Source organism: Rhinolophus hipposideros (assembly GCF_964194185.1).
Source record: "Rhinolophus hipposideros genome assembly, chromosome: 16".
Taxonomy (NCBI): domain Eukaryota; kingdom Metazoa; phylum Chordata; class Mammalia; order Chiroptera; family Rhinolophidae; genus Rhinolophus; species Rhinolophus hipposideros.
Window position 1 is genome coordinate 2,882,282 of NC_138062.1, and position 25,225 is coordinate 2,907,506.

General features: G+C 44.6%; 1 protein-coding gene across 5 annotated transcripts in view; it reads right to left on the reverse strand.

Moving 5' to 3' along the window:
* PRSS12 (serine protease 12) overlaps positions 1–25,225 on the reverse strand; it is a gene marked incomplete at its 5' end in the record, with an annotated part of 101,687 nt that overhangs the window by 33,824 nt on the left and 42,638 nt on the right. For 3 of the 5 annotated variants that reach the window (XM_081077143.1, XM_081077145.1, XM_081077142.1), the window contains 3 exons: positions 5,452–5,602; positions 9,378–9,556; positions 11,787–11,925. In XM_081077143.1, the coding sequence (XP_080933269.1) occupies positions 5,452–5,602; positions 9,378–9,556; positions 11,787–11,925 (469 nt within the window). Of the gene's footprint in view, positions 1–5,451; positions 5,603–9,377; positions 9,557–11,786; positions 11,926–22,810; positions 23,274–25,225 lie in introns of those variants that run through there. The other 2 variants (XM_081077141.1, XM_081077144.1) reach the window with 2 other exon arrangements.

Sequence of the window (25,225 nt, forward strand, 5' to 3'; positions counted from 1 at the left end):
TCAGGCTAGTCACACAAAAATAAATATTCATGGCAATTGACCATATGATAACATACACAGCTTTACAATGGCCAAAACAAATAATAATGCATTCTTACCTATCACATTTTTAGAGATTTTAAAGATCAGTATTATTTTCACACTCTATTTAGGCTACAAGGTTACAAACTCAAGGCTTTTTTATTCCCAAGGAAAAAAAACAATAACAAATCAACTCTAAAATCTCCCATTGGCTGAGAGTGACTGAAGATAGAGGGCAGAGTAACTGAGATATTATATTGTATTTCAAATACTCGTATGTTAAAGATTATGTAAAAGCACTCTTTAAAGGACCACTTAGGTGTATTATTTTGTTCCTTGTATAGTCCATATTTTCCATTGTTTATAAACATTATTTTAATGATCACAAAAATGTTTAATTAAAATAAACTAATCAGAAAAACATCAAGAGAATAAATTTGAGAACGAAAAAAACTAGGAAACTATGATGTAACACAAACTAGGTTTTCTAGCTAATTTTGAGGCTATTCACATTAAGAAGATAGTATTTACATATAGCACATTCCTTAGCTAGTCACTGGTACTTCCTGGTGCCCTGAGCCGGGCCGCGTTTCCAAGGAATAGCAAAGAAATTGATGACTCTGCCCTTAGAGAGGTTCAGCAGGTAAAGGGGAAGCAACGGAAAAGTCATGGCTGGTGAAAGTCAAGTGCTGTGTGAATTCCACAGAGCTGCGTGTTCTCCATTCTTCTTTTATGGAAACTGGTCCCACACCAGCCCTGGCAGTTCATTTGTGGTAACAGCCCCAATGTTGCTTACTTTCTTACCCCCTGACCACAAGATAAACTTGTGGATTAGGGGGGCTCTGGTAGAATACATTGAGTTATTCAGTTACTTCCTGCAATGCTATTTGACCCAGATAGCAGCAATCCCCAATAAACACTGAATTGACTCTATGTCTGATCCTTGTCCAAAACATCCCTAAACCTATTTAGCTAATCAGACTGTATTCATATAAAGTTGTTTAGTTTTTTCCCATAGAAAAAGACCAAATAGCAACATCTGACTAACTCAATCTCCAGGCTCAGCAATTACTTTGAAAAGATACAGGCTAAAATTAGGCTAAAGGTAGGCAATTCTATTGTGCAAGATAATCATTTGTTAGGTTATAAAAGATGGGTCCTTGAACTGTAAATATCACTTTGTGACACTTGTAAGCTATGGATAAAAGAACTCATTTTTAATGCTCAATGTCCTAGATTTCTCTCTGGGAAACGACCCGCTCCATCTCCAAGACATCCATGCCCACTGAATGCTTACTGACACTGGCCACGGGTCTAACAGCTTTATGCATATTAACTCATTGAATCCTCCCTACAGCCCATGATGTCATGGTCCCCAATTTACAGATGAGGAAAACTGAGGCCCAGAAATAATTTAAGGCCCAATTATTTAATTTGTCCAGTGTTCCACGACCACTAGGTGGTAAAGCCTGGTGGCTACAGAGCAGACTCTGAAATGCTGTCTTCCAGCCTCCTGGGCCTTTGAAGTTAGGTGCCCAGGGCACCTCAAATACTGTCTAAAACATGCTCATTTTCTTCTAAAGTTAATTTTTCTCTCTTGCCTTCCCTACATCTTTCAGCCCTATATTTGTATTTATTCTTATTAACATGTGGCTATTTTACAAATAGTGTAATATGAAAGGAAAACATACTACATTGGGAGCCATTAACTCCAAGATTCTGGCACTCACTAACAGTATGACTTCTGGATTTGGGGTAATCTCAGAAAGCCTAATATCTTCATCTATTAAATAAGGTATCTTTCCTGCTCAATAATTCCATGTACCAGGTTATCTTTATGGTAAAATCTATAAAATATTTTTTTTAATTAATGAACAGTAAAATAAAAGAGCAAAGAAACATATTTTTAAAAAGCCATTTGTACCAGCAGAATTTTATTCTGACCACTCAATAATATGGTTTATATGATAATTTTATAGCAAAAAAAAAAAAAAAAAGGAGAACTAAGAAGAAGTATCCAAAGTTTAAAAATTCCTATGCAAATTATGGCATATCAGCACAATTATATATGATGTCACAGTCCTAAGCTATGCTTTTAAGAGGTTTGAAAGACACAGGAAGTGCTTTAATGTTCAGTGCGTAAAAGGAAGTGTAATTTAAGTGTCTCCACCTGAACCTTCTCTGTGTACATACGCATTCTCAAGTTCAATCTTCTAACATCTGGCTGCCTCCTTTCCTGCTGCTCCTCTTTCTCCAAGTTCTAGGTTAATCACATTTAAGTATCTTAAGTACAGTAATTCCTTTTGTATTTAGGAAGCTTGCCAGCTACCAAATCAACAGACACCACTAAAAGATGAGGGTCAACAAAGACCACATCTCACAAAGAAATCGTGACCAACACTGCAAGGAGGCGTGACATAGTTTTCCTCTGGGAATTCAACAAAGCAAATAAGACTGAGATGGAATGTGTTCAAGAATGAACCATAAATCGAGACAAGTAACAATTATGCTGTCTGCTATCAATCATGTGCCGTTAAAAACAATATGTCTGAAAGTATTGTGCCTTTAAGTGGGCAAACAAATTCCAGAGGAAGAGCAGTTGCAGAACATTGCTTTAATGCAAATTTGTGGGAGAACTAGGAAATCAAGTGAAAAAAAGGCAAATGGACATTAGCTCAGAGTATCAGAGCGCTTACACTAAAACACGAGGCTCTGGGTAAGGTTGGCCGTCGCATAGGCTGGTGGAGGACCTCTGCCGCCTTGTGTGTTCAGAGCTATTTTTCCTTGTGATGACTTTGCCAAACATGAATCCTCTCATACAAAAGATAGCAATGAGCTACTGCTTGAGAAGGGCGCAGCCACATGAGAAAGAACCCACACACGTGTTCAGCATTAATAGTCTTTCTTGCGATTCTGTCTCTATGTTCTTCCCATGTAATAGACTGCTATTTGTTAACGTGGGTGTTGTTTAAGAGTGGGTGAAGTGGAAAAAAAAGTATTTTCCTCTCAAGAAAGAATTCTACATTACAACCTGAATTTTTAGAATCACTTCTGTAACTGTTAATATCATTAATATTCACAGTGTGTCATTTAAATTTTCTATGCATTTTTCTGAGCAACCAAAGCTTGCCTTTCCCCCACAGAAATATATTAATAATAAAAAATACCTTACAGCTTAAATTTAGAGTAGTCCATGCTGCACCTGGTAATGTTAAATATACTATCACTATATTCTTAAAATTCTTAATGTTTTGGTAATGACATAGGTTTCTTAATAACTAACGTGAAAATTAATATTCACACTGCTAGCCACATAATTGATAACCTGGTGAATTCACATATACATATATATTAGAGTGATTTTTAAACATGAAATTCAGAGATACAGCCAATTAACCAAAAGTTATGACTAGAGGGATGATGTTTGATAATCTCTAAATGTTCAGTTTATTTTGAACGTTTAATAGCGTCTTTCAACCATAACAGCCCCTAATTAGACAGCCTTTGGTAGCCAATGTCTATCGTATACTCTGAGTACTAACTGCTTTATAGCCACGATACCCTATGCAATAGGAAATACGTCACAGATGAGGAAACTGCAACTAAGAGTCTGTAGCTCTTCTCATCTGCAGCAGCAGCCCTCCAATCCAGGTTATTCAGAGTATGGGGCGCACGTTCAGAACCTGATGCTATGCTGATGCCAGCACCACCTGGCTATTTGAGGAAAACTGGTCTTGAAACTGAAACCCAATCAGAACAGTTTCAAAATCTAATCTTGAAAGTGTCATGATTAATAACAGTTTTCTTAAAAAGAACTGGTTGGCCCTATTCGTGAGCCATCCAAAGAACATGATTACACCAACAATGAACACAGCCAGTAACCATCAGAGACAGGCTCGGCCACATTTGTCCCTGTCCCACACATGAACTGTGAAATGGGTTAGGTCCCAGGACCATTCACGGGCGAAAGGTAACTTCCCACTGAAGGGCCAGGTCGATGCCCCCTTAAGCCACTGCTCAAACTCAGTCTCACCAGAGGGGTAGAGCACAGCTGCTCTGTGACCCCTGCCTGGTAAGATGCAAGATGAGAATATGTCACCTGCGCTGATTTCTAGGCAAACACTTGCTGTGATCTAATCAATCCTTCAGACCTAGACTCCGATTTCAGGAATTCTGAGAATGAGAGGACCAAATGCAGCGACCCCAGGAGGAAGAAATGAGACAAATCCAGAAGGTGAGACATTCTCCTGAACAACTGGCCTGGTGTCTTCAACAGGTCACTGTCAGGAAGAACAAGAGGCCGTCCTGGAATGAGAGGCTTCAGAGACACAACACCGGATTCTCTGGATGACCTGACTACATTCTGCTTCAGACTACCTGCCTAGGACCTTGTGGGGGCAGCTCTGGGAACGTGACTGTGACGGTCTGTCAGACAAGGTCAGAGTGGTCACCGCTTCACGTACAAGGATAACTGGACTATAATACCACAGCATTCTTACTCACAAGAGATGCACACTGAAGTATTTAGAGGTAAAATGTTAAAACGCCTAGATTTTACTTTAAAATACTTCAATATAAACACAGAATTTTTTAAAAGAGGGGGTCATTTGCAAAAACAATTACAAAAAAAAAATGAGTACAAATGGTTCAAGTTTCAAAAGTCAAAAATGCTCCAGAGTCAAGGGTTATGGTTCATTGGACAAAACGATACGTGGAGAAGCTTTCATCTCAAGAGGCCTCCTCACAACCCCCCAAAAAGTGCTTAATGAAAAAAATTTAAAGTAAAATATCGACTTTTAAAAGCTCCCCTAATAGAACTGTAGATAAACTGTCGGGCTTGTTATATCAATGCTCAGAATCAGTAGAGAGGAACTGGAAGATCCGAAATTATAACATAATGTTCCAGAATGATCACCACTGAGGCAATGGAATGTTGATTTTCATACTGTCTTTATCGCACGTGCTTCATTTCTGTACACAAATGGGCATTATTTCCTTTGTACATTAAAAACATCCTTTGTTCTAAGCAGATACCCAGCAAATGAGGAAACAAAGGTCGACAGTTTAGACAATATCTGGGGGAGAAACTGGACTTCAAGTAAGGCCTGACCACCAGCTCTGCACGTGCTTTGCTGGGTCGCTGGGGCTGCCGGTGCTGCTCATTCACTCCCTGGGAGCACTGTGAAGGCTACTGATGAAAAGCAGGATAGAGGCAGCGTCCTCAGGACATGAATCAATGGAATTCAGGTACAAACAGGTGAGACCTACAGAGCAAAGAAATTCTCTTCAGGGAGCCTGCAGCCTAGTACAAAGATCAAAGCGTGCCTTTTTCTATTTAAGGAAATTTAAACACACAGTAGCTGCCTTCGGATATGGAAAGAATAGATTCAAAAATTTAAGCAAAATAAAACAAGAATAAGGAAAACAAACCTCAGGCCCAGCTGCCTGCAGACCACTTCTGCATCTGCGTCGTCCCACTGGTCGTCACAGATGGTCCCCCACTGGCCAGCATGGTAGAGTTCCACGCGGCCCTCGTGTGCAGTGTTCCCACCGGCAAGGCGGAGGCCGGGGGACGCTGGGCCTGTGCCATGGGAAATGCAAACACATTAACCTACGTATTTACACTGAGCCGTAAGTCGGATATGTCCCAGTCCTTTGCCATTTTCAATAATTAAATAGCATTTATGAGGCCGCTTCAGTGAGATGGACACATATACACACATATCTACTATATCTTATGATAATCTCAACCAATTAAAATACCAATGAATTATTTCACACAATGAATTATTTCACACAAACAGCTCTTAAGAGGAACTCGTCTAAATGCACCTTTCCCCAACAACCTCGGAAACCAGATGAGACACGTTCAAAAGCACAGTTACTGGAAACACATTTGATGTTCGTGGTACTGTGGAGGTGACACTGATTTTTTATTTCCAGTGACTTAAGCATCACCGATCTGTAATGACTAAGAATGGTACGTATGCCTGTAACGTACTTGTTTTTGATACAGAAATGTGTTTACATCTGTGGAACCAAGTCAAAATTAACATCTAACACATTATAACAAGTTGGTGGACATCACGGCTAGTAGCTTCAAAAAACAAGACTGAAAATTCATCTGGGTCCCAATCAAGCAGCGAAGGTCCCAATTCATCTGGACCTTCCCAGAGCAGGTCCCTGTGGCCCACGGTGCCCTTGCCTTGCCCTTGTCGGCTTCTGAGTTTGTCTCTGTTCCTGGCCTCGCCCACTAGGCAACAGCCCTCTTCCTTCTGCTCCTGGACACTTGGAGTTGGACGCTAAATCAGGGTCCGCGTGCTGGCTGGTCCTTCTGCTTCGAATGCTCCCACGGATCTTCACAAGGCCGCCTCCTTGGCATTCAACTCGGAAACATTCTTCCTTCAGGAGGCCGGCCCTGGCAACGCCAGCTAACAGAGCTCCCTGAGTAAGGGCCTTCCTACCACACTGCCTCCTGTGTCTTCCTCGGAGGACTCACGTTGACCGAAAACCATTATTGATTTCACGGTTTCATGCCAAGTTCTGCCTCCTCTTCACTGGAATTGAGTACAGAGAGAGTGTTTTCCCTGTCACTGTGTGTCAGGCACCGAGCACAGAGAAGGCATGGAATAAACACGCTGACTACCAGACCGGCAAGTGAGAAAAGCCTGTCCCCAACCGGAAGAGATGATTGGCACTACACACTCATTCCATTTTGGTTAATAAACAGGTAGGTGGCAGTTGCTGGGTGCATGGTGTGGCCCAGGTGCTACAGGACATTCGAAGCCCTCGGGCCGCTTCTGCCCAAGCACAAGGACAAACGGAGTACAGACAAGAGGTCAGCAAGAAGACCCAGCAGGGGCTCAGAAGCCAGGCAGCTTGCCCACCACTGGGGATGTCGGGCAGGGGGGGTGTCATGGCATCTCTCCTGAAGAGGCTGGGAGCAGAGGAGGGCCAAGGTGGAAGATTCCAGAAGTCAGAGGTGGGGAGTGTGGGTCAGGCAAAATGAGAAAGCACCGAAGCACAGCATTGAGTGTGTTTGGGAAACAGTGAGGCAGCCTGATTTTCCTGGAATAAAGGATGTGGTATGGTGAAAAGTTCAGAACAGGCTGGGTCCCTGTGAGGGAATTTAGTGGCTCCTTTTGCCAAGGCTGACTAATCATTCACCCACGTGAACTATGCCTCTAATTCCTCCAGTGTAAGCGGCTGTCAGTGAGTGGTATCTGGATATGCATAGTTATATTCAAATATCACATGTGAGCTTTGGAGCCGAGATTCAGATCAGTGCGTCTCTGCATATACCCGTACTCTGATCAGCCTGTAATACATAAGTCAGCCGGCACTTGCCATTTGCAAAAGGCTCAAGATAGGTTTGAGCAGCGTAACCGCCCTTAGTGTTACAATATTACATATTAGCTTCTTATAAGTAACTGACAGCTGAATTGTGGTAGCAAACAAATTTGCATGTAATTATGTTTAGTTTTCATTTAAAAAGCTTGGAAAATATAGAAAAAAGATGAAAAAATGTGTAAGTTTCTTGAGTTGTTATATATGTATACTTAAAATTCTCATTGATTTAACAGTTTGCATGTCAATTGTCTGCCTCCTCTACCCCTACCACCATGGTAAGCTTAGAGAAAACAGAGAAACAAAAATTTTCAAAGAGGAAATTTAAATCACCTACAAGCCAGAACCATCATGGCATATTACCTTACCATTTTTCAATGTCATGTTTAATTTAAAAACATGTGGTTTGTCTGGTTGTATAAGTAACTGTGAAAATACAGAAAAGCTCAAGGACAAAACTGAGTCAACATCCTCCATCCTACATCCTCCCAGCAAACACACAGAAATTCATTAGAAAGAGAATTCGGTGGCATGTGTGACTCATGCTTAACTTATGGGCAAATACAAGTCCCAGACGTTTTCATTTAGGTTATTTCCTACATCCGCATTGTGTACACATCTACTCCGTAAGTGGGGACAGCCGTCAGACGAGACAAGGAGACACTAACAGGTGGCTCCCCGCTGGAAGGATGTGTGGAAGGTCCCCCACAGGGCCTGAGGGTGGACTCGGCGATGGCTGTCTGAGCCACCCGCTTTTACTTCTCGTTTAATTTCCCACGAGAGCATCTGTTTTTCATTCTTACTTCAAATTTATAAATGACCTTAAATTTACCTTTGCAACCAGAATATAAACAAGTGGATAGATTATAGAGTAGGAGGGGCTAAAAGGGGGGGAATAGATATCCCAGAAGAAAAATAGTTATTGTTTTAAAGCTTTCACTTACCTCACTACTTGAAAAACACTGAGCCTTTACCAACCAGGTGGAGCACAAACGCGAGCAGTGCTCTACAAAAGCACCACGGAGGCCGACTCACACCATCTGTGAAGCAGCAGCGCATAAACGTGCACTTGCCAAAGGCAGCTGGACCCAAAGGTGGGGAAGGAAGAAACGGGGACACTAACGGGGACACTACACACATCGGGACGTGGCACGCACCTCGCCCAGCCAGGACGGCCTGCGGCTTTCAGGGCACCCCTGTGCCCAGCCTGTGGCACAGCCTCGGGGCTTCCAGCCCACTCACAGGTACGTTCTCTGGTGGGAGCCTTGTTCTTCTTTCCAAACCTGTACTCAATCAGAAACCACTGCCCGGGACTAGCTACTAGCACTTCAAGACCTGGGACCTGTGCTCGTGCTGCTACCTGAAGGAAAATGCCAAAGGGATACTGTGGCAGTGCGGTCGCCTCAGGTTGTGGTCACACAGTACCATGTACCATGATCCGCAGAAACCCATCGGCCACTGAAAGACAGCTGTCCCCTCCTGCACTTACGTTCACATGAACGCATGCGTATCCATCTATGCTGGTCGCCTCGGGCCCCGGGTACGGACGAGGCTGGGAAGGAGACCTTATCCAAGGGAGCGACTCATTTCATGGGATGTGCTATGACCCAAAGGAGAACACTGCTATCACGATCATATTTCATCCCATAAAGCAAACGTATTTGGTTATAACTGCTGTATTTTATATGTGGTTTCAAGGTGACTTTCTACCTTAATTCCATCATGATTTTCCATATGAAAACAACAAAAAAGTGTTTCATACGCAGTACAAAACAGTTCTGTAAGCAAATTAGATAAAACAGAAAGCATGTTAAAAGTGAAGTCCAGTGGAATTCAAATCATTAGACAAACTCCGACTGAAGCCTGCTGAATTAGACTGCAGGACGTGAGGATGCAGGCTTCGTCTGTCTTTGAACTCTTTCAGGAAGTGACTTAACTAAGACACTTGTTTCATTTGGAATCCTGTGGAAAACACAATGAAAGTAAAACAAGAATAAATATTTTTTTACCATGGGAAAAGCTGCACGTGACAGCAGCTGCCATCTTCTGAGGACATGCCCCACTCTGCCAGATGTCTTTTTCACAAAGCAGTAGATTTTCTTCGTCTCCTCGGCAACGGACGTTGCTCCAGTAAATGGGAATAAGGCCCAGACTGGAAAACGTGGCTTGTTTTGCTATTCCTTTTCTTCTGGAAGTACAACGACCGATGTGAGGTTTACCAAATGTAGGTGAATTGTTATCAAAGCATTTGTATTTTTTAAAATGCAAGAAAGCCATAAAGATGGATGTGGAAGGAAAAGAAAAACATAATGGGTTACACAAGTTTCAAAGAACTCAAAACGTCAGATCAGAACCCGGTTCGTTACCTCTGCCAATCAGAATTCTTAATCAACCTTCGACAACCAGTGGTTTGCACGTGCCGCTCCTATCTACGGCTGCTTTCAGAAGACAAGGGGCAGCTACGACAGACACAGTAAGGGGACCGGGGGGACGTTGTGGACGGATACATCATGTGGCCCAGTGAGACCTGGATTCTAGTCTGGACTCCGCTGTAGGTCACTCTAAGCTGAGTGTCTCCACGCTCTGCCTTCTGATGTAGAAAAGGAGAAGTCTAGATGCCAGGAGGACCTTTTCCACCCCAGCACTGCAGCCTCGCATTTTCAAAATGACTGTTGTTACTATATTCAAGCAACATAATCTCAAGAGAGGAAACTTATTCACATTTTTATAACCTTATACATAGTACATGCCAGCAAGACTTTGAAACCAATTAATAAAATCATAACATGCAGATAAGCTCTGCTTTGAACTCATCTAATCTATATACTGTATAAGTAACCTCTGATACATACAAATTCATATTAAATTTTAACAAGATTAAATGCTTATCTGACTAACATGGTAATCTCCAGAACGGTCTCTATGCAACAGCTTCCATCAATCAAACAGTAAACAGTTGGGGTACGTCTAAAATACGAACGTGTCCTAACAGCAATAAAGCTGGGGTGCTCTGCTCCAGTTGTCTCATGCTTTTGTTAAAAAGCGGACTACTGAGAAATGCAGGAGTAAGCGGGTCAGCTTCTCGGAAGTGTGCACTCGCAGACCCACAGTCTGCCTTCTGTCATCAGTCAAACGACGGGTAAGCACACGAGTTCACATGCTTTCTCTATGGCAGTCTCACAGGACACTGATTCTTCCCCGATTCTCAGGGGTAATAAAAGCACGTGGACATATGTATACAAAGGAAGATGCTGACACCAGCCTGCAAACTGGTTACGTCTTCAGACCTCGGAAGAAAAAGCACCTAGTGAACAATGTTCGTGACCCAAATCAGTAATTGACATTCCTACCGCCATACACTTTCCAGACTCCAGCCTCCCTCCTTCTTTCATCCTGATTTATACCAATGCTCATTTTTAAAAATGAGTTTAGTCCATTAACCCTATTTGCTGCTGTAATCGCATCAAAAGTCTAAACAAAATGTAAGCCTCCAAGTTTGCCTTTCCTAAATACTCCTTCACCTTCCCACCAGGAAGGGAGGCAGCTGGCAAAGTTCTTACCAACCTGACTGGATTTGACTAACCTTCTCATTAGCATCACGTAATAGGTACCACAGCTCACTGATTATTAACGCAAAATATCTGTAAATTGCAAACCTTCTCTCAGTCTTTCAGACCTGTGTTTTCCATAACAAGATATCTTCTGGCTTTCTAAAGATCTCTGGTGACAAAGGTAAAGAAAAACAAACAGCAGGTGTACTCAGAAAAAAGAACAATAAAAATAACAAAAACAAAACCTCTTGTTCCAAAATAGAGCCTCTGTTTCTGGTGAAGCCGCTCGGCACGAGGCAGAGGTGGAGGCCAGTGGACCCTGGTCCATGTTAAGGAGAGGGCCCAGGCTTGGGAGGAGCCGGCAGTGACTCAGGATGGCCCTGCATCACCTGGGTAATGCCTGGACATCCCCCGACCGATCGTGGGACAAGGGCATAGGGGACCACCATCTCCGTCACACACAAAAGTGGATCTGTGGGTGGCTACAGGGAGACAGTTAAAAGCAACTAATAGCAACCCAGGGCTGTGTGGTTACTGAGAAGTGACAATGCTTAGAATCAAATTCTGCTTCCGAGCACTAAACAATTATTTGGTTCAAGACAAACACCAAAAGATGCTTTTACCTTCTGACCACTTGGCATCTGCCCGTTTCCTAGTCAGCAGGGTAGTAATATGTGAAGACGTTTGGAGTACCTGACAAGTGGGAGAGCTCCTTCCCTCCACCCAGGGCCCTTTCTTTATAACTCTGTTGAGGGAAAGGAAAGTGAGGAGAGCACGGAGCCTTTCCAGGGCAACGATGGGTGACAGGTGCCCCCCATCGTTCTCAGCCATCCCCATACTTATCTGGCCGAGGATGGGCGAACTCACCCCAGCTGCAGCTGGTGACAAACGACGGCGGCATCAGCGTCATCCCAGTGGCTGCCGCAGATTGTGCCCCAAGCGCCGTGAGCATACACCTCCACTGTGCCTTCAAACTCACTTTTGCCACCGCGAAGTCGTACTGACCCTAAAGTGGAAAATAACCCCAAATCCTTTAACAGCAAATAATCGTCTGAACACTCAGAACCAGACCTCAGTTAACAGGATTCCTCCATGGGGGTGGGAAGGGGGGGTGAGACGCCCGTCAGAGTGACTGGTCTCCACTGTGCACAGCGCGTGCTGCTTTCTTTAAGGGACGCTTTAGCCTGGTGGGGGTTTTTGGTTTTGGTTTTGGTTTTGGTAATTGACATCTCGATGTCAGTGCTACTTATACCTTATTTCTTACCTAGGCAAACAGAAAGCCCAATGACAATTTTAAAAGGGGAAAAGTGGAAGCATCCTGACTAACGTCTGATATTGCACCCCGAGTATGAGATCACATCCTGTGGGAAGTTCTTATCATTTAGGTATCACCTTCCTTCTTCACGTGAAGAAGTCACGCAAGAAACACAGAAGCAAAAGTCTATCATCCGCTTGTGACTTAGCTGTTATGGGCTGTGTTGTATCCTCCATCTATCTGATTTGTTTTTCCACTGAAAAAGAGTAAAATGCTTTTCCCCTCTAACCTCAAGGAGTAGTCATGACCATTCTAAAGATTATGTCTATGATTCCAAAAAGGAGCAGGGGTTGACAGCATCACCCATTAGTGTTAAGGAAACCACCATGCGGAAGTAGAGTGGTTTGGCGTAACTGGATGGCCCTGGAAATTCACTTCCCCTCACACATCATCTCCACTTAGCTGTTCCATAGTCCCCGATTTGAGTCATTCTTCTCAATCTTTAAAAGAGAGAAAATCTAAATTCCAGAACCCCCAGGAAAAATACCACTTTCAGTCCCAGCCTTTAGTGTGGATGGAGGCCCTCCATTTCTCTTCTCATGGGCCCTTGTTTGCGGAGTCCTTACGAAGAGCAGCAACTGGGACACTTCAACAGACAAAATCCAACTCAGACAACTTAAGATTTGACAAAGTTCTGCGAGAAGTCACTTAGGATGGCCTTTATTTTGTAGGTTAAGAAATTAAGAAATTAAGTCTTACCAAAAATTCTAGCACATTTCGCACATTTTGAAGTTATTATATATGGCTTTAAATGTTTGCAAAAATATTAGATTCACAAATTATCCATCCATGTCATTTTCACTAGCCTAGTCATCTACCATTATTATTTTCCACATTGTCATCCTTGAAAAAAAATGTAACTATTTAAGAAAAGCAGATCCTATTTTTCATGACAAACACAGTGTTATTTAATTCAAACAAAAGGCAATAATAGACGGAGACAAAGCATAGTACTGCGAAGGCCTGATTATTCAGGGGAGGACACGGGCATGGTCTCTTATAGGGCCGCTAATCTAAAAATCATTCATTTATTCTAAACCGCTTCAATTCAGGGTAAGCGGGAGGAAGCCCTGTCTCGCTCAGTGAAAAGTGTGAACTGCCGAATATTTTTAAAGAAAACTGTCTGAAGAGTTTAACGGACCTTTAATGATTTTTTAATCACAAAATCTCTTCTATAGAGACCCACATGGTATTAGGCATGTTACAAATGCCAGTAGTCTATTTCCTTTGAAGAACTTTATTTGTTCACCTCAAACAGTATTTGAAATGATATTTACTCTATTATCTCTTTATTAATCCCCACCCTCCATCAAATGACTCATGTCAAAAGGTTGAAAGTTCTAGTAGTGGAAACAATCTGGACGTCTCCTTACAGAGGTTAAATAATCATATTAAAATATAAAATAGTGCCTAAATCACTAAAAAGGCTATCAAGAAGAAATGATGCATGCATATCATGTAAAAATACAAGCATTTAAAGATGAGAAGGTGAAAAGTGCATGAAGTGTAACTGTTACCTCAACACCCATCTAAGAGTAATAACAGAGTGGGAGATGTTTCCAGTCAACTACCAGTTCCACCATCATGCCTCTGATGTTTCAGACATGCTGTGAAAGCCTAAATTCACTGTATCTGCTGTATGGCAAGAAATGTGGAGCTCTCATCCAACTTTCCTTTACAAGTGAACACAAATATTTGCAGTTGTGGGAAGGCGATTTGCGTGTCACTGACTAATGACTCCCTCTCAGTACCCATCCCAACAGCAACACCCCAATGCACACACACGCCTGCTTCACAGGGTCCTTGCACAGTCTGTCTTTTTCTGAAGGTCATGAAATTTTCTAAAATTTTCTGAAAAATCTACCTTGTATTCAGAGTATTTCTTAATGGTGTACAATTCTATGAAGTCCATAATTCTTCTAAATTTGTTTTTGAAAAAGCTGTATTTTAAAATATCACTATAATAATATGCTCCAAAACAATAAAAGTATGAACACACCATTTACGCTGTATACATTTAAGGTAGGCAGTAGGTTTTGGTTTTACTTTGTTCTTGCTTCATTTATTTTCTTAGAATAGTGGAAGTGGTTGAGACCTTAGAAACTATAACTCGGTTCCCTCCATTTCCAGACAAGGAAGCTGAGGAGCAAATCAGCTGAGCAGATGCGGAGCCATGGCCACCGTCTCCTGGATCCCAGCTGACACCATCACCCGTCTCCAAACCCGAGCCAAGACCCTGCGATGTAATGAGTACCCGTTACTACTCCAGGTACCGCTTTATACATTATGCCATGTTGGCTTACACCATTCCACTTGAAATAGTGCCACTAACCCAGCAAGCCCTCTGTGGGAATAAAGTAGCCAGCACACGCACAGGGCAGCCTGGAGACTTGACGGACGCGGAAACACAGGACGGAAGTGGCTTTCTGGTATTCTGCGCTTGAGGCTGGTTCTTCCAATGGGGCTGAGGTGTCCTACGGGTCTACCACTGTGGAGAGGACAGTACCTTTGCCCAAATTTATAGGTACACAGTGACAAGGTTGAGGAGAAATAGCCTTAGCTCAGTTACTGTTCTTTTGATTTCTTTTTTCTTAAAAGGATAAAACAGTAAAGCAATCCACAAAGGTCATGCCCTGGTAAAATCACTGATATTGCTATCCTAGTAACAATAAAGTTCTTCGGATAAATTCTAGACCAGATTCTTTGTTTGGCAAAAACTGCTCAATTGTCACCATCTTTCATTATCAAAACGTGAGCCCTCCTCCTTCGTCCACACTCTCTTTCCCAGCCTGGCACTCGGTGATGCCCCCTCTTCTGAGCTAACGTCCGTGGGCCACACCCAGTGGACCCAGGACTGCTCTGTCTCTAAGTCTCTCAAGTGCTATTTTGATGAAAACTATTCTGTTCTAAATAGTCCTATTTTTAAAATGTGTTGAAAATAACAATTTAAAATCTGAAGTCGCAAAGAGAGGTTTTAGGTCAACTATAATAGGCATAACAAATGTATACACTACGCCAGCGAGTGCAGAAAGTCTGGACTGTAAAGCTATGTGTTATGGCATGTCATGGAGAGGAGTCCTGAGTTCATGAAGTGAACTGGTGCAAAAACAAAAGTAAAGAAGTGAAGTGAGAGGGGAGGGGAGGGGAGGGGAGGGGAGGGGAGGGGAGGGGAGGGGAGGGGAGGGGAGGGGAGGGGAGGGGAGGGGAGGAGAGGAGAGGAGAGGAGAGGAGAGGAGAGGAGAGGAGAGGAGAGGAGAGGAGAGGAGAGGAGAGGAGAGGAAAGGAAAGGAAAGGAAAGGAAAGGAAAGGAAAGGAAAGGAAAGGAAAGGAAAGGAAAAACACAGTGAGCTCTACCAGTGTGCTGGTACTGCAACCACCTAAAGGCGAAATGTGCTAAGGTCCAATGATGCTCAGAATTCTATTATCTTGATTCTCTTCCAAAAATGTGGAACTTATTGTCGTTTTACTGTACCACTATTTTTTTTCTATGTAGTTATAGCTCCAGTTTCATAAAAAAAAGGGAGTATAAAAGATTCATATTATAGAAATTTGCTTTATGGGCAACTGTGCTAAAAACCAGGAATTCCCCAAACAAAAAGACATTGCACGGGGGCTCCCTGTAACCATGTTACCTGCCTCGATCAATACAAGGTAATAGGAGAAGCAGCACAGACTAGATTAAAATTCCTTTTGCAGTCTCATTGGTCTTTCATCCTTTAAGGCTATTGTGGTGGGTTGAATACTGTGTCCCCGAAAAGATGTCCAAGTGCTAACCCCCAGGCCCTACAAATGTGCCCTTGTGTGGAAACGGTCTTTGCAGAGGACGAGGTTAAGAGGAGGTCATTGGGGTGGGTTCTAGTGCAATATAACGGAGTTCTTATTCGAAGGACACATGTGGACACAGACGCGCACAGAGGAGGCGGCCATCTGACACTGGCCTCCACGCCCACAGCCAGGGAAGCAGCAGAAGCTGGGAGACAGCCCTGGAACAGCTCCGCCTCGTGCCTTCAGCGGGAGCCTGGCTCTGCCCACACCTCGATCTTGGACTTGGAGTGTCCAGGCTGTGAAACAGTCAGTCTCTGTTGTTTAAGCCAGTCAGTTTGTGGTGACAGCAGCGCGACCAGCGGCTATGGTGCTACGGCTCCTGGGCCACGTACCTTCTCATACGCAGGGCTGCAAGGAGGCCTACAAGCAATGTTAGGAAACCGAAGCTCAGCTGTCTTTGTTCTCTAAATCCACCTCCCTGCAAAGGCCACCAAATGAAAAGATATGCCTATCAGTTACCTGCTTCAAATGTACTTAGTCAATAGCATTCGCTCGCTTGAAGAGAAAGAAAAGAACAACAAAAATAAAAGGTCCATCTCAGTAGAGTTTTCTGAATAGAATTAATAATAAATATTGTTAATCTTTTAAAATCACCGTTTGATAAATGAGTAAAATAGTGTTATCACAGAAATCCTCTCTCATCTGTTACTGAACTTCACAGAGGCACAAAATAATTAATTTTAGCCATTTCTACCATTCTAGTGGGATCAGAAAAGAACGCATGCTGGTAGCATCAGCAGTTATTGTTCAGACCCTTAACAAAAAGGAATATGTAATGCTGAAACTGATACAGAAAATTCAGTTTATGAACTATTCAAAAGAATAGGAAAAAGCCTATTACACATTAGACAATTTAGTCCACATATTTGACAAAAGAATTACATGCAATCCTATGTGTTACACCAAAAGCAACACTGGGAAATATATTAACTGATCATTACTATCATACTTATGAAATATACAGAAAATTCGCATTGCCTAAAGATAACTGAATTGGGGGCTGTCAGTTGAATTTTTCAAGTACAATAGGGGAGGCTAGATTAAATTTGATGTTATTTTCTTCCTATGCTCTATTTGGCAGTACTATGGTATACTATTTTTGTGTACGATTATATTCACTCATAACTGAAACCAGTTTTAGCATTGTGAAATAGTAGATTTTCTTGAATCATGCCATCTCAAAACGAGAGCTAATCAGATTTAACGTATGGAGCGCCCCCCTGAGCTGAGATCCAACTGAACTGGATCTGTCTCCATCAGTTCACATCTATAATTCATGTTAATTGTCATGTATTACTCATGTAGACGTTAGTGCTGAGAAGAGAATCTGAACTGGTCTAGTTCAAAATCAGGGAGTATCCTCCGAATAAGCAAGGCTATCCATTTACATTGGGTTTATTAGAAACTTATAAACCTTATCAATCATTTCTTGGTTTAAAACATGATACAGTACAACGCACAAGAAAAAGACTCCATACATTGTAAACTTACGGTACATTAACATTCGATGCATACAACCCGAGCAGAAAATTTCACCAGTTGTGTGTCTCTGAACTGTTCCCACATGAGCAGATGGTCTGAGTACTACGATTTAACTGTACGGCAGTGGGTGATAAACTCAAACTACTCCTAATAGCGATCCTCTTATCTGTCTCCCAGAGCAGGTATCATAGGAAAGGTAAGGAAAATGCTTAATATTCTTCTGACGTCTCAGTCAGAGGGTGGGTGTCCTCAACCAGAGGACACAGGTGATTATATTCACCTTTGTAAATTCTGTTCCCAGTGTGAGCGCAGTAAACTTTTAATGAATATATCCTTGTCTTGTTGCAAGAATAAGCATTTCCCACTCTTTGTATCTCTCTGGTGATCCTAATAAAAGGCATTGATGCTGAGTATGCAAGCGTGGCTTGTAGGAGAGAAAAAAATCTCATGACTTTCGTGCATTGCATACAACATTTTTATTACTATTGCACTGATTCGCAGCAAGAGAGAGGAGGGGTAAGAGGAGGGAACTACTCTGGAAAAGGAAGATGGTAAAGAGGCAAAAATAACCTTTTCCTGATTTTCTAACAAGGACATGTCAACCAGGTAGAAGACAGTCTGAATCAGTTGTTCCCAACTGACAGCAGGAGGCCTGCTCACTATGCAGACAGAAGGGGGCATTACAGAGGACTGCTGTTTTTGAGTCAATTCAGGGGCGGGAGTGGGGGATGCTTAATATCTAGAACTAAACCATGTTTTTCTAACATCTATATTCCTAACAATTATGGAACTATCTGTTTCACTTAAAACAAGTAAACATGCTTTACAATCAAATCTGGGTGTAAATGTTTTATCCACATATTGTTAAGAAAATGCATGTAGCGTTTCATAGCATGATTTTTAAAATTACTTATGACTATTTTTAATTGCACTAAGTTTCCCAAATGTAAAGACAACCCCCTCACCACACTGTGAGCAGACCCAGTTGGTTCTCCGCCACAACTGTTTTGCCTCCTCCTGCTGGGTTGTCCCCACGTGTGCGGTCCTGGATCCTGGCTATCTAGGTAATCATGCCCATTGTAGTTTCCTTTCAGAGAATGCCACAGTCTTGGCCAGTGAAATGCGGGAGAAAGTCTGTGGGGAATTCTAGGAAGGTTCCCTTGCTCTTTCAAGGGGGCATGTGTGAAGAGGGGCCCTCTCTTTCTCCTGCAAATTGCTCTATCTCAGTGTGAAACCTGGAATAACCACTAGCACAATAACAAAAGCCATACTTATAGAACAAAGGAGTCAAGAGAGTAGCAGAGGAACAGAGTTGGACCATGTTGGAGGCTGCCCTCTTGTAATAGGAACACCAAGGTCCTTATTACTTCAGTCACTGTGAATTGGGTTTTCCATTGTTGGCCATCAAAACCATCCTAAACAATCCAAGCCACACTCATACCCACATTCATAATTATCATTTGTTTTCTCTTCCAAATTTACCACAGGCATTTTTATTTTCAGTTAGTCATAATGTATATACATTTTGTATCTATCTTTTCTCCTTAACATTATCATAAGCACTTCTCTATTACACATACGCATATATAGTCCCAGATAATCACTCATACGAGGCAATAGTAACTGGATATCTTATTTTCTTCTTGAAAACATCTTCACACAAACAGTCAGATAATACCGTAGGTCACAGTATTTTATATCTGCCTTACCTGAAAAGCAGATTGAACTCAATATTTAAAATCCAGCCAGGAAATGTATCAAATCTGACATTGCTAATAAATGTATTTCAGCACCTGCTACACAAAATCAAGACGCAGCATTTAAAAGAAGGGACAGATTTCAGCCAACTTCTTAATTAACATTCACTTCAAACACCAGATGGGCTTCAAAGAGTATGGCATGTTAGCAATAGCTCTCTTCCCGTAAGTCCGCTCTCTATTTGTTTTGATGCAGGAGATTTGTGTGGGCAGTGCACATGAACGGATCAGAGGAACATGACAAAGGTCAGATAAAAGTCATTCTTTCTGGTACTGGAGCATTATCATTTATTGTACCTGTTTCGCCCATCAGTCATCAGTCCGCTGTGGTTGGGTTCCACTTGGCTGCTATAACAAAGAGGACCTCCTAACCCAGAGTCAAACAAGTTGTCCATCTGCCTTGACCAACAGAGACTGGAAAGTGACTTCCCTTCCTTGTCAGGCAGCTCTAAGTTATTGCAAGGTATTGTTGGGCGGGGAGGGGTCACTTGCCTGTTCATTCTTCCTGCAGAAATGTGAGAATAATCTGGCTCGCATTCAGTTAATAACCAGATCCTGGTACACTAGGTTGTCCTTATCCCACACTGGTCCCAGAAACGCCAGTGCTGCCATTTTCTAAACCACACAAAAGCTACCACAGCGTGCCTTACCTTGGTCCTCACCTGCAGGGTGAAGTCACAGAATGGTTGACCCTGGTGGTCGGTACAATCACCTACCACTGTGTTTTATGTGCGTTCTAATGCCCTCCATTGCTCTCCCTGACTGGGACAAAAGGTCTGAGGCATCCCAACCATGTTGATTGCCCACCAGGAATGCACATTTTTGAGCCAGATCCAAAGAAAACATAAACTAGAGCCCAGGTATCTCCATTGTAACACTCCCCAGACAACTTTCCTGCTCACGAGAACTCACTCGTTGGGCTGACTCAGCGTGTGCCACTCCCCGCAATGATCCTTAATTACCAATCGGTAAGTTTCACACAACCAGGGCCCAGACACCACCTTTCTCCTTCTCAGACATTCTAGCCACTGGGGTGACCCGGCCTGCCCAACTCACCTGAGACCCCAGCACCACTTCAACTAGGCTTCAACCAGGCTTCAACCAGCTCCCCACCTTGGGGCCCCGACTTCCTCATTTCTCTTGATGCAACCAGATATGTAACTCAGGCCTCCGGCTTATTTTTTAAAGAAGGGATCTCATTACTACAAATGTTCTTTCCTTTTGTCCTAGTCGTTTTTTGTAAAGGGAAAAAGAAAGAAAACCCTGAATATTTTCAAATCATAAGAGACTGGAAATCGTGTGCTTTGGACCAAACATAAGTCCCTTTCTTGTCCTTAAGCCACAAAAAATAGAACCCCGTAAGCCACAAAAAATAGGACCATTAGACCACACAGATATTTCTACATGCTTATATGATTAAAGCACTAGAGCAAAAGGACCTGTGAAGTGAAAATGTGCACTCGCTACCTTATAATGACGTGATGAGAATTCAATGAGAAAACTAATATAGAACACGCTTAGCCTAGCATCCGCCAGGGGGTGAATGCTCGGGAAAGCCTAGCAGTTATCACTGGGCCATGTTGTCTGGGGATGTTCCAGAGCTGGAGAAGTCCTTGAATCAGTCCATTCAAAACTTGCTTTTCTCCAGATAAGGAAACAACAGCTCTGGGGCATAGGAGCCTTACCCAACACTGCACAGCTCCTGGCAGAGCCAACACCAACAACTAGTGGTTTTTGAAGCAAGATTCCATATTCCTTTCACCACGCCATGAGAGCTTTGTGCACACTCCCACGTGAAATTAGGGCCAAAAAGCCATCAAGTTCAGAATAGGCCAGTCGTTTTGAAGGTGTGAGTTATGCCCAATCAGAAGGTGAGAAGCAAATGACAGAATGCGTTATCAAGACTGAGTCTATGACAGTAATTCTTACACAGCCAGTAGACTGCTTTCCTAGCTTTTTTGTGGGGCTTTTTTGGGGGAAAAGGGGCATTTATCTCCCATCTTGGTGGTTTCTTTTGTTTCTCTTGGGCACAGCTATGATGCAGTGTTTGGAGTTTTGTCTGGTGAGATTTAGCTATGAATATAACGGCATCACGAAGAATGTGTGCTGCTGTTAGGTTTAAATTTCTACTCTACACAGGGGGTGGGAGGAATCACAGGACAAGCTACTCCCCTCGTGTGGAATACAACGTTAAAAGTTATGGGTCAGAAAGAGAGCAATAATACATCACTATAGTGTTCTAACTTTGAATTCCATTTTTTCTTTCTATAGCTATATATAAAACAGGAAACATGAAACATAATAGTAGGAAAATGAAAAAACGGCGATGTTTACTAAACAGGAGCTTTTACTACGAGCAGTCTAACAGTAAATGATGAAACAGCACTAGGACTCTGCTTGATTTCAGCTCAGTTTTTTTACAGCCACATTGGCATTCTGTCCCTGAGACTCAAGTACAGCGATGACTTCATCCTGTAGGGTGAAGGACAATTGATCTGAACCTCGCTATCACTTCCCTTTAGCTCAAAGCGCTAATGCAACTGAAGGCACAGATAAATAAAAACGTCTGGAGGAAAAGACAGCACTGGGAAAGCTAACCTCCAAGGCACCTTCAGAAGCACCCAGTACAGCAGATTTCACAGTCCCGAGTCATGAAACCCCTGCCCCACAGCTCGATGGTGAGCTGCCACCAATTTTTTGAAGGAAAATTTAAACTTTGAAGCATAAGGTTTTTCACCCACAGCTATTAAATGGGGGGGACTCATATTAAACAAAACCCCAAAACGAAGCACTGTTCAAAGGCAGCTTATTCACTTACATTAAAGATAGTAACGTGATGCTTTTATTACTGCAAAACTAAAACATCTTACCAACTTTCTCTCTTTATCAATTAATCCTGATTTTCCACAAATAGCACACACAGCAAATAATGCCATTCTTGAAAGCTGCGCTTGCCTATTTCAAGTTGCTTCTTCCCTAACTAGCTACTCTTGTATCTCTTTCCCTTTGTTTTTCCTTCACTCTCTGATACATACCACACTCTGCCACAGAATGTGAACATTATTTTGGCACAGAAATTTTGCCATACTTTTTCAAATGCAGGTCAATGGTGTTAGTACGGCAAAATTTTTACCACATTTTTCTAAATCGGGGTCTATGGGGAGGGGGGAAAGTTACTGGCTGTCATATTCGATTTAACATTTCCCTTTTCTAAACAAGTAATTAGAAACGTTATCTCCTCCTTTGTTTTGTCCCTTTTGTGTAAATCTGGCAACACCCTCCCGGGGAGCCCGTCTAGAGAACACGCGCCCACCCGCGGGGTCCCGGCACCAGAGCGCGCACCTGGCGTAGGAACCCTCGGCCCTGGCGCCCTGCACACGCAAAGCTCACCTTGGGAAGCTAACGTCAAGGGAGCACAGCCCCTGGCTGCTGCGGTGCTCCCGGCCCTGGGCCGCGCAGCCCCCACCTCTCCCGCTGCAGGCGCAGCCCGCGCCCGCGCCGAGGCCGCTCACCGTGTCCGCAGGCACAGTGGCCCCAGTCCGCGCGGCCGCGAGCGTTCCGGTAGAAGCACCAGGGTCTGCCCGCGCCGTCAGGGCTCCGGCAGAAGTTGTGGCGCTGCCCTGGCAGCGGAGCCCAGCCCGCCGGGGGCGGCCGCTCCAGGAGGGGCGGCACGTCGGCCCAGCGCAGACACGGCGCGCCGGAGTCCGTCACGCTGACCCAGGGCCCGCTGGCGGGGCAGCCCCCGGGGTGCGGCGGGAGCGGGCTGTGCGCCCCGGGCGCGGGCGGGGGGCGCGCGGCCGGAGGGGACACGGGCGTCCTCCGCGGCCGCTGCTGGGGGGGCGGGCGGGAGGGAACCCGGGGGGCCGGCAGGCGCGGGGGGCGCGGGTGGTGGTGGGGGGGGGTCCCCGGCTCAGCGCCCAGCACCGCGGGGAGCAGCCCTAGAATCAGAGCCGCCGCGAGGCGCGCGGGCGTCATGGTGCCAGAGCAGCGAGCTCCGGTCCATGCTCCCGCTCCTCGGGTCCTGCAGCAGGAGAGGGGCGGGGCGGGGCGGGGCTCCGCGCCCGAGCCCCCCACCCGAGTCCCGCCGCCCCCGCGCGCCTCTGCTCCTGCCGCTCGCAGCGCTGAGCGCTCGGGCTCGGCCGCCCACAGGGCAGCGGGCAGCGCGGCCGGAGCCCCGGTGGCCGCACGAGCCGCAGCGCCGCCCCCCCCCCCCCCCCCGCTCGGCCCACGCGGCCCGCGGTCCCCCGACCGGCGCCCAGACCCTCGGGGGGCGTCGCCGCGACTTGTCTGCGCCTGGCGGCCCCAGCCCGACCCCGGTCCCCGCAGCCACCGCTCCTTCACTCCCACGCCACGTCCCGTTGCCTCGCGTTTGAAACCTTTAGAAGAAAAGTGTGAATGGACCTAGTTGCCACGAACGCGGCCCTGACAAGTCCCGGGGTAAAAGTTAGCAAAGCCCACGAGGAATGCCTTCCTGATCCGAGCTCCTCCGGGACCTGCTTCATCTCCTGGTGCTGAACACCGGCCCAACACTGACCCGGCGCCAGCGAGCATCTGCTGGAATTGGGTCCCGCACCGACCCACCCGGGAAGGGACGCGAGCCTGTCTGCTTCCTGCCTCCCACTCTCCTCCCGCTGCCCAGGACACCAGTTGTTTCCTGACCATCGGGGCTCAGCGAGGCCCTCTCAATACCAAGCTTCCTTTCTAATCAGGGAGGCTGCGTGCGTCCGGTCTCCATCCTTCCCAAAGGCCGTCCCTCTGGCACCTGCTCGCCTTTGCAGGCCCAGGGACCAGCTGACGGCGCCCACTCGGTGGCGGCTCCAAAGCGGGGGCCGCCTGGCGCGCGCCTTTCGCTCACCCTTAGTTCAGCAGAGGCCTTGCAGCAACCGGCCTACCGCCGCCAAAAAAAAAAAAAAAAAAAAAAAAAGGAAAAAAAAAAAACAGTTGACTTAGAAATTTTAAGAAAATCACTGGAGTTGTATGTGTTAGGACTTTCAGTTGTTCTTGACTATGCCACCAAGGTTAAATAGGGAAAAGGAAGGCCATACAAAGGAATATTTTACTGCCCGGCATAATCCTGTTGTAAAGGGAGGACAACTATTGCCCCGTAATACACTGCACCCCGAAGAAAACGAGAGCATAACTTACATGTTTACTGTTAAAACCTAGGTTTCAATTAGAAAGTCAGTTAATTCCTTACACCTAGTTCAAATATTCTGTCTTAACTTTTGCAAAAATCTTAACTTTTGCAAATCAGTTTATTGCTTTTTCTCTCCTATTAATGAAATATTTGATTTTACTTTAATTCTCTCTGAATGAACATATTTATTTAAGATATTTTCATTCAAGATGCTCTTGCCCACAACTTTGGGTGTTTACTAACACCAAAAGCATTAACAGTGTGCTTGGGGAAGAGAGAAAGATAAAACACATGTCTGGGAGAAGTTGGTTTGCTTATTTTATTAGGGGCCCACAGAGTTCACCAGTCTGATTCTTGATATAACAAGGTGACAGTTCTAACGGGAGCCACCAGGTTCCTCTCCACCTTGCCACTCCCTTGCTGGCCCAGGGCAGGCTCCTCCTGGACCCTGACTGCTGGCTCAGCCCAGCTCCCCTCCCTCCCCTTCAGGGCTCCTGCACCACTGCCCTCACACTGCCTGGGGGGCTGCAGGCAGACCCACTTCCCACACATCTAAGTACCTAGGAGAGAGGGGAAATGAGAGAGAAGTGAGTAGAAGACTAGACTGTAGAAACTGAGTTCCAGAGAGTAGGGCCCCGGGCAGGCTGGCCTCTCCTCCAGCTCCTGTACTAGCGCAGAGGAGCTGGAGGTTTCCTGAGGCCTGCTTACACTGAACCGGTTACAAAGTGGAGCTCCCCACACAAAATTCCACATCTGGATTTCATCATCTAAGTTTTAAAATATACCTTTC